General features: G+C 53.4%; 1 protein-coding gene and 1 pseudogene across 4 annotated transcripts in view; both read right to left on the bottom strand.

Moving 5' to 3' along the window:
• Positions 1–223, bottom strand: part of LOC101586515 (E3 SUMO-protein ligase RanBP2) — a 71158-nt gene extending 70935 nt beyond the window's left edge. For all 4 annotated transcript variants that reach the window (XR_002821493.1, XM_023717511.1, XM_023717512.1 and 1 more), the window contains exon 1: positions 49–223. Coding sequence is in view for 3 of the 4 variants with exons in the window: in XM_023717511.1 (XP_023573279.1) it covers positions 49–120 (72 nt within the window). In the remaining variant the exon portion in view is untranslated. The remainder of the gene's footprint in view (positions 1–48) is intronic.
• Positions 224–8170: 7947 nt separating this feature from the next.
• The window catches only part of LOC111817234, a 5443-nt pseudogene continuing 3424 nt past the window's right edge, over positions 8171–10189 (bottom strand).

Genomic DNA, 10189 nt, shown 5'->3' with positions numbered 1-10189 from the left:
GCCGGCATGACGCGCCGCGACGCCGGGCAGGCCGCGCGCCGGCCTCACCTCGCGCGGCGACGGCGCGGACTCCAGCACCGAGGCGATGTACCGGTCCACGTCCTCCTTGCTGCGCCGCATCGCGCCGCCAGGACCGCACACCCGGGCCGGGGCCCGCACCTTTCGCGACTCCTGGAGCTGCCGCCCAACGCCGGTGACGCAGCGCCGCTGCCGGGGGCGAACGTCGTGCGGCCTGCGTGTGCGTCGCACGAGCTACGTCAGCACTGTGCGCCGCCCCGCCCGAGCTGGCCGCGCGCTCCGCGGGCGGGAGACCCTGGCGGCTTGTGGGCTTGTCGCGCGGCGCTCGGAGGGCGGCGCTCAGCCGCGGGCGACGTCTTGGCGGGGCCGTCGGCGCCACCGCGCGGAAGGCCCCTCCGCCTGCGTGCACCAGCGGAGGAGCCGCGGCGTGGTCGGGAAGTGGGATGACCGAGTGCTGCCGCTCGCGAGCGCGTGCGTGCGTGCGTCTCCGTGGCGGAGCGGGGTCGGGATCCAGCAGCCGCGGTTTGCGGAGGGCCGGGGGCGGCTCGGTAGAGTGGGCGCCTCCCTGGCGAGCGCAGGGGCCTGGGTTCAGTCCCCGCTTCCACTAATGCAAAAAAGTTTACTTTGGGAATTTAAAGAGTCGGCTTTAAACAACGTTTATAAAATGTTTTCAGTGATAGGGACATTTCAGACTTTTAAAAAAAGCGTTTGTGCGTGGAGCAGTGTTGTGTGGGTTTCCCAGGGAAAGGAGCCGGAGCGCGGACACCGCCGAACTGCCCCGGCGCGGCCGTGAGCCCGGCAGGCCCTGTGGCGGCGGCGCAGACTGCGGGCTCGTGGAGGGCTCGCACGCGGGTGGTGGGGACAGGCGCGCCGCGCTGCCGTCGTCCGGCACAGCCCCGCGCCTGCGCGCTCCGGCGGCTGTGGCCGTGTAGTGGCTGCGCCGCCGCCTGAGCCCGGCAGCGCCCGCTGCACCGCGGAGCGGAGCTCCCGCCGACTGGCGTCCCCGCGGTTGGCCCTCGGCCGGTCGGCCCCTCTCTCGCAGCACTCCTTGAGCCCTGGGCGGGGGCGGCCTCGCAGAGGGAGGGCGGCCGCGCCGGGTTCTCTGCCCTGCTCCGCGTGCCCTCGCCGAGACCAACGCAGTGAAGAGACCGTGTTCCCAGTTAAGTGACCTGATCGGGCTTCACTACGCGTTCTCACTTCTGCTGCTTAAAGGAGAGTCCCGTCTGAGGTCCCCATAAAGTTTTCCAGTTTTGAGGGTACAAAGGCAAAGCATTCTAAAATAGTCGCATTTGACTGGAGCGGGGAAGTTCACTACACACCAGCAGTTGGACTTGTTGGTTGCCGCTGTGGTCACTGCCCAGTGACAGGAGAGCTCCCATGGCCGTGGCTGGCACGGCAGTACTGTGTGGGCGCAGACGTAAGTGACCCCATGGCGGCTTCACTGAGGTCTTAACCATGAGAGTAACTGTGGTGGCGTTCCGAGCCCCTGGAGTCTGTGGCTTCCTGGCCGCAGGTCTTTGTCCTGGCTTGCAGTACAAGTGTGGGTTCTCTTCCTTGGAGCAGGCAAAAATTCCAGTGGAAAAGTGGCTGGTTGCTCTTAGACCAGATGTGCCACCCCAGACAGGGACTGGCCCATTGGGTGTGCTGGGTTACTGATGGATGCTACCTGCAGTAGGACTTGACTTGGGGCTCCCCCGTCTCCGTGATTGGAGCCAGCGACTGTCTGCTCAGGTTGTTCCTGCCCTGGCCCTCAGCTGTAGCTCTTGAGACCTAATAACCACCCAACAGAAGGGCAGGGGAAGGAATGTCAGAGTGCATGACCTTCCCCTCCCCTGCTAGTGTTTTTTTTCCCGTTAGTATTTTAACCTGACAAGCTGAGGCAGACGATCACTTTGAGTTTGAGGCCAGCCAGGGCTACATAGCAAGACCTCCTTTCAATAAAAAAGGGCTCTCCACGTGGCTCCTGTTTTGAGAGGACAGAGGGCAGGCAGCTTGAGCACAGCAGGGGTGTGAAAAGGCACCACTGCCCCCAAGCGTCCTCAGAGCCGCTGAAGCTGCTGTTTTTCCCTTGGAACAGCACATCTTACCCAGGCGGAGGACTCCCAAGCCTTTACCACTGTGCCAGGCCCTTGCACCTTTAGGGATTGAATTTCTCAACTCCTTCGGGTGTCCTTGAAAATTCCCCAGATGTTTTCTAAATCTGAAAGACACCCAGAGGTTAGGATGATTTTTGTTTTTAATTTAAGGATGATTCTATCTACAGTATATAGCAAGACAGTTTGATAGGGGGCAGGCAGGATAACGACTTGAGGTCCCAGGCCACTGTCCCATGGCAAACAGTGGGGCCATGTGTGCATCCCTGGTAGAACACTTGAAAGGGCCACCGCTGTCCAGTCTGGGTGACTAACTGGTCCTGGGACTTGGCATCTAAGAAATACTGAAAGCATCCGCAGGATCCAAACTGCGTGATAGGGTCTGTAGCCCATGTCAGTTGCATTAAGGACCATTGCATATAATTTTTGGGAAAAAAAAATGTCATACTGTGATGAGGGCTTGTCAAGGCCTGGTGCGTGCCTTGCCATGCCAGCCAGCTATCAAGTTTAGGAGCAAAACTCCATGCACCTCCACTTGCAGTTGAAGCCTCATTGGTCCCGTGATGTTGTGACACCCCAGACAAGACTGCATCAGCTGAAGACATCCTGCTTCCTTGAGAACCCAGTGGTAAAAATAGGGTTTCACCTTGAGGAAAGGACAAAACCCTTAAACTGCCATCTCTCCCCACCATCCTTCCTGCCCACTGAGTCATCCAGTGGTGCATACCCAATAAATAGTGGCTGACTCAAGCATCTTTGCTGCTGCCTGTCCTGAGGCACTGACCTCCCGGCCCCTTCGTGCATTACTAAATTTGTCTCTTTCTTATTGCATCCTTTCATACAGGCAGTTGGGGTTCTTGGCCAGGTCCCAACGCATGGTCCCAACGCAGTCACCAGAGCCTGGATCAGGGCAGCACTTTATCCAGCTCTTTATTCAGTCTTTTTGCATGAGCCTGCCAAGGGCCATAGTCCATGCATCTGTGTTGTTTGGTGTTCACCACGCTGCCGGCAGACAGGCTCTGCTGCCCTCCACAGCCTTACTGTCCACACTCAGTGCCACTCCCTGATGGTGCATGGTGCACCCCAACAAGATACCCTACCATGAGCTCAGCGCTTGATCTCTATCTGTGAATATCTCAAGATCAGGGTTTTCCGATGACAGATCCCAGTTGGGTTTATTCAGGACAAATTCAGGATTTCGCTAGAATTCTTGTGGCTGTTATCAGCAGGAGTTTAGGCACAAGACCACTTCTTTTCAACCTCTTGGCCCTAGTTACCTTTTGGTAGGGCTGACACAAGTGATACTGTCATGATATTTACAACTGCGATGCTTGATTTATACTCCCCTCTTGCCCTTGTGTTATGGTTTGTGTCTAGTTGTCCCCCAAAGCCTCATGCAGTCATGGGGCGGCTTCTGGAGTCTGTGATCGATTCTTTTTTTTTTTTTTTTTTTTTTTTTTTTTTTTTTTATGTATGTGGTACAGGGTCTCACTACACAGTTCAGACTCGTAGTGATCCTCCTGTTTTCAACCTCCAAAGTGCTGGGATTTCAGGTGCACACCACCACACCCAGTCTCAATTACCATCTTGTTGTGCCCTGGGGGCCGGGCCAGCACAGCACACAGATCCCCTGCACTGTGCTCTGCCTAAGCTTTAGTCTGCTGAGCTATCTGGCCTGCCTATGTGATTGATTCTTGATTCAATACTGGGATTGCAGGTATGAGTACTACACCAAGGCCCTGGGGTGGATAATTTGCGTTACAGTGTAAGGAGGACAGAGAGGCTAGCTGCCTGAGCTGCAGCCACTGGCTTTGCTCTCTGCTCTTTGTTGGGGGCCTGCCCCTTAGCTCAGTTCTTTAAGTGGCTGCTTCAACAAAGAGTCAGGCTCAGGTTGCTGTGGTTCGATCCCCACAACACAAGATAGCCAGTCGTGCCTTGAAGGCATTCGGAGCAAAAAAAAAAAAAAAAAAAAAAAAACCCTTCTCTGCTCTTTGCTACTGCCACAAACTGCTGCTCTGTGCCATGTGCCACACTCTGCCTTGGAGCCAGCTGAGTATGGACTGAAACCTCCACTGTGAGCTAAATAAACCTTTCCTTCCTTCATTCTGGGTGTTGTGTATTTTGTCCCAGCAACAAGAGAGGAGTAACTAAAACAGAATTTGGTACCAAGAGTGGGGTCACTACTGTGACTACCTGACCATGTAGAGTACAAGATTTTGGGACTAGTTTATAGAAAGAGATAGGAAATGTTCAGATATGTCACCTACAAGAGAAGCACTAGAACAGCTTTGGCTGTTCTGTGTGGAAGGTTCTCATCAGAGCTCAGAAGACCAGAAGGCTGATAGAAATCCTGCCTGGGAAGACCAGGCTGGGGAGGCTTCTGCTGGGAAGGACTGCAATGATTGTCAGACTCCAGATGATGCGTGTTTTGGATTGGAAGACAGTTTGTCTGCATCTTGCTCATGTCCAGAGACTTTGCCTGAGACTGAAATTAAGCATGACTGACTGCTTAATCTTGCAAATGAAATTGCAAGAGAGTCAAATGTTGAGGCAATGGCAAGGCTATTGTTGGGGGCTTTTAGTCAGATACATGTTGAGAATCAAGAGCAAAGAGCCCAGCAAGATGATTTAAAATGTCGTTTGTCCAGAAAAAAAGCACCAAATAAAGCTGTGGCCTGCAAAGATAGAGCTGAGAGGATCTCCATTGCTGAGAACGAACAAGAGAACATAAAAGATAGTCTGAGGGCCTCCCAGGCGGTGGCAGGTCTCCACCCTTTGCAGCCTCAGAACTGCAAGGGGAGGGAATTTGCCATGGAGCGCAAGCTGCAGAGAGCGTGTTCCAGAATGGCAGCAGGGGCTCCGCCAGGTTCTACAATGGCACCTGCAAAAAGAGTGTTCCTCAGAATCAGAGTCAGTGCTCAGTGACCCAGGCATTCGACCCCTACACAAGAGAAAAGAAAGCTTGGCTACTGTCAGCAGCCCTTGACATCATCCATGTTGGTTTTAGGCACTTGCAGCATGCAGGAGTTCTGAGGTTAAAACAGCTTCCACCTCGATTTCAGAAGAAGGTGTAGAAGGCCAGGCGGTGTGCCCCCAGGAGGAAAGTGTGTAAAGCTGCAAGTGAGAAACCTATTGAGTGGAAAACCCCAGGAGCTTGGAAGAGCCTGGAATGTGGATCATCTAAGGGAAACTGCAAGGAGGGAGCAAAGCCAGCCTGCGAGAGAAGCCAGGGCAGCAACCACCACGAGTGCCACAGGGACGGGGCCACATGGAGCTCACAATTTGCCACAGATTGCTTCAGATGTTCCACATGGAACTATAGGACTTAATGTTGGCCCTTTTGGATTTGGAACTTGCTTTGGTCCCAGTGCTTGGTATCCTGCTCTGTGTACCTTTTGGAACGGTAATGTTTATCTTGTGTCGAATGTTGCAAGTGTTAACTTTTTATTTGTGAGCAGGGGCTCACAGCTAAGTTTGCCTTAGATCTTTTTTTTTTTTTTTTTTTTTTTTTTCTTAAATGCCTTCAGGGCACTTTTGGCCAGCGGGAGAGTTGGGAGGTTCGAACTCCAGGAACCTGAGGCTGACAGCTTTGTGGAAGCAGCCACTTAAAGGACTGAGCTAGGGCCAGGCCCCCCATTGCCTTAGATCTTGGAGGAGACTTGGGACTTGGACTTTTCAGCAGTGCTGAAACTGTAGGAGTTTGGCAACTCTTAGAGGTGGACTAAAATGGCTTTTGCACAAAGAGATGTGCATGAGTCTTGGGGAGTCCAGGGGTGGAATGTTACAGTTTGTGTCTAGTTGTCCCCCCAAAGCTTCATGCAGTTGTGGGACTGCTTCTCGAGCGTGTGACTGATTCTTTATCCAATACTGCGATTGCAGGCGTGAGTGCCACACTCAGGCCCTGGGGTGGGCACTTTGTGTTACAGTGTGAGGAAGGGAGCCAGGCTAGCTAGCTGCCTGAGCTACAACCACTGGCTTTGCTCTCTGCTCTTTGCCACTGCCATGAACCGCTGTCCTGTGCCCTGTGCCACCCTGCCTTGGCTCCAGCTGAGCATGGACTCAGACCTCCACCATCTGTGAGCTAAATAACCCTCTCCCTCCTTCATCCTGGGTGTCGGGTATTTGTCCCAGCAACAAGAGCAGTAAGACACCTTCTGAGAGTTTCTTTGAAGCAGCTCTGGTCATTGTCCCCACTGCCCCGCAGGCTGGCTGTGCCCGTTGTTCATTGCCTTGGGTTCCACACTGGCAGGGGCATTGGTCTCCGGGTAGCGCCAGAGTCCTGGAGCCACAGCTGAGTGATGAGCAGGATTAAAAGACACGGCTCTTAGGCCTGACAAAAACAACAAGAGCAAAGACTTAGACCAACCAAACAAAAACTTCCTCGTCTTCCACAAAACTTTTTGGCTTGCTTGGTCTTCTAAATTTGTCCCCATCTTTTCTTTTCCCATTGTGAATAGGAAAAAAAAATCTTACCATGCATAATCTTTCCATCTAAAAACCTGTCCTCACACCCATAAGTTTTTATACAGCTCCTTCCCACTTGCGGTCTCTTCTGCAATGAGCCCTGTACAGCATGGATTTTAAAGTGATCCTGGTGCGCTTTCTTTGGTCTCAGAGCTGACTCCCAGATGTTTACATTCCAGCTGGGACTGGAATGAGAGGCCCACAGAACCTTGGGTAGCAGAAGTGTCTGAGCACAGCAGAAAGAAGAGCAAGTTGACCTGCAGCTGCAGTTTAACAACTACCCAGGGCTCTTCTCAAGGGATGCTGTAAGCATGTGCATGTCAACTATACGGAATCAGCAACTCAGGCTGGAATCTGAGTGACTGACCCTGGGCCTTCTGTTCCCTCCCTTGGTGCAGCAGGCAGAAGTGGGCCAGGGCAGCAACTCCTCCCCACTGACATCCAGCTGTGCAGCCTGCCCAGCCCCTCATGGGCATATGGGCTTAGAGCTCAGCTCTGTGCCGTGGTCCTGAGCAGGAACTGCCCCTGGCTGCAGCTGTTCCACACAGCTCTTCTTTCCTATTAAATTGTATTGCTCAGAAACAGGTGCCATTGTGTCCACCAGTCCTTGAGGAGCTTCCAAGGCACCCATGCTCGCGTGGTGGTTCCCAGACCCGTGGATCTCTACTCCTCAGGGAGGCAGGTGGCCATCTCAGGACCTCCTGGGCTGACACTGCCGGGTACAGCAGGGCCAGTTGCAGTTGATCAGCCATTCTGCATCCTGCCCGAAGCGCTGCTTTCAGAGTCGGAGAATGTGCTCCCCTTCTGGAAGTCTCCCTTCTCAACCGGGACCATACTTGTGTGGAGCCAGGCTTCCCCGCTCCACACAGAAGGAAGGGGACCCTGGGCTTGCCCCAGGGGACCTTCTTTCTGACTCGTTTTTTGGGGGTTGTCCATCTCTGTTCCAGCTCAGGCGCCAGACATGTTGTGCATTTCTGGAGACTCGGGAAGCGGCTGCCTCCAAACCAAGAAGACCAGCAGGCCAGAGAAGGAACTGACAGGTGTGGTGGTCGCGTGACAGCTTTATGGCACTGTGGGTGACTTGGGCCTGCAGCGCCTCGACTTCCCTGAGCCTCCTGTACCAGGCTCCTGGTGTTCTAGGGTGCTACCTGAACAGCAAGCACAGGACTGGTCCTGGGGAAACGTGTGTGCCCCACTTCCAGCCAGTCCTTACCAGGAAGCCCACAGGGCTCACCTGCGCCTTCCTGCACAGCGCAGTGACCTTGAGCCTCACGTGCAGTGTGCTCAGCATCCAGCAGGGCTGCTGTAGGGTGGATGGAGAGGTTTTTGTCTAGGGTTCAGAAGGCAATGCACACAAGTAAGGTCTTAATTACGTGGGAAAAAATCAAATAAAGTATGTTGGTCATTTGTTTTTTTTTTCTTGCCCACTGCCCACCACTGAGCTGGTTTTCATTGAAGCGCACGTGATAGTTACAAGTGACCTCCCTGTAGCGCAGGCCCAATGGGACATTCTCTTAGGTGGCAAAAAGGAGCCAAATAAGAGACCTCCCACAGCAAGGCCTAGCAGATGGTGTGAGTCTGGGGAACCTCCAGGACTACGGCGCCTGCTGAGAGCCTGGAATGCTCTGGTTCTCAGCTGCCGCCCTGGATTTCTCTTCATTTGTCTCCTCCTCTGAAGAAGAGGAGGAACTCTGCAATTAATCTTTTAGCTTCCACCATCCATTGACAGACCTGAGTCACGTGGTCAACCGCGGGTGAGCAGCGGATGTCACCTGCTGCGTCCCATCGATGGCTTGAAGGCTCTTGCGCCAGGAGTGCCATCCTCTGCTTTGCAGTATCTGACAACTTTCCTCCCATGCGCTGCTCCTGAACAGTGCCAGTCGCGGCTGATGTCACCACACGTCTGTCTCCTCCTATGGCCACGGCAGCCCTCCAGTGTACATCCTCCATCAGAGCCTCAGGTTCAATGACTGGGAGACCCAGGGGCTCCGCCCTGGAGGCAGCGCAGCCCCCCACGGGTGGGAGCCTCACTTGAAGGAGGTGGAGGTCCCACTGAAGGGGGCCTGGAAGTCTCGGAGGCAGCAACTTGAGGGGCTCCGCCCTGGGGCCAGCAACCGGTGTGCGCTGGGGTCCACCAGGCTGGGTCTGTAGGCTGGAAGAGAACCGCAGTGCATCGTTCCAGCCTTGTTCTTGTTGCCTGGCTTCACGTAAAGCTCTGCCTGCTCCGATTTTTGGACTAGTAGAGGGTGTTATGGCTGTCAGTGATTTTTATTTGTTTGGGGTTTTCTGTATTTGCCTACAGTGAACCAGCATTGCCTTTATACTTACTGTTTTATTTTCATGAGCTAGGATCTCACTGTATTTCAGGCTAGCCTTTAATTTACTGTGCAGCCCAGAGTGGCCTCAAACTCGGGACTCCCCTGCCTCAGGCTCCCAGGGGCTGGGATGATGTGGGTGTGCGCCATGGCCTGGGAACATTGTTCTTACAGAGAAGAAAAGTAACATTCTTATTCTGTTTTATTTCATTCATGTTACAGGTGTGACTGAAATGACAAAGCCAACCACAGAAATAACGTGTAAATAGAGTCTGGCTAAGGAAGCGCTGGGCGCCTTTATTTGTGTCACTTGAGATGCAGTTCCTAGGACCCCTGGGACAGTGCAGAAGGGAAGAGATGGTAGGACAAAGCCCCAGCTGCTGTGAGCGGACACATGTGTCCCAAACCAGCGGGTCAGTCAACGAAGGTCACCTGGGAGAGGAGCGGGGAATTGAAGAGGGGACAAAGGACAGGAGACGCGAGAAATGGAGACAAGACAGGATTCTGATCAAGTCTCCTTTATTCAGGGGAGGTGCTGGGTGTATATATAGGGGGTGTAGGAATGAGGAAGTCTCGGCTCTTGGGGTCAGCAGGTATCTAGGCAATGGGGGAAGGTGCCAGCCCTGGGGCATAGCACATGATTCACGGGGAATGGGCAAGGTGAGAAGGACCATAACCTTAACTCAGCAGGGGAATAGAAACTTAAGAAAACGGCTGACACTATTATAAAATGGATGCCAGTCAATGGCTTCCCCCACACATGGAGCCTGCTGTGGAGACCCTGAGAAGGCTGGCCAGGGAGGACCATCTGGGAACACACAGAAGACCTCTTTCGGGACTTGTCCTGCTTCTGGTTCACTGTACTTAGCATACTGTCTTCCAAGTTTGAGTGTAGTCACAAGTGACAAGATTTCCTTCCTTTCCTAAGCGGAATGGTATTCCATTGCACGTGCATGTGTGTGCCACACCTCATCTCGTCAGTCAGTCAGCAGCTTGCTCTTGTGAGTGTGCTACATTTAACACAGAGCAGGACACCTTCAACTCTGGATATATACCAGCAGTGGGGTTAAGGAGCCTTGTGGAAATCCTATTTGTAAGTTTTGGAGGACTTCATACTGCTTCTCATATTGTCCTAATTTACATTCCCCCTGTCGATGTGCAAGTGTTCCCTTTTGTCTGTACTCTCTGCAATACTTGCTTTTTGTCTTTTTTTAAAAATTTTATTTTTATTTATTTATTTGTGTGTGTGTGTGTGTGTGTGTGGCCAGCTCAGCCCACCAGGGGGCGGGGCTGGCTGGC

Source organism: Octodon degus, unplaced genomic scaffold (genome assembly GCF_000260255.1).
Source record: "Octodon degus isolate 3935 unplaced genomic scaffold, OctDeg1.0 scaffold00052, whole genome shotgun sequence".
Classification (NCBI taxonomy): domain Eukaryota; kingdom Metazoa; phylum Chordata; class Mammalia; order Rodentia; family Octodontidae; genus Octodon; species Octodon degus.
This window is presented reverse-complemented; position numbering and strand designations above follow the sequence as displayed.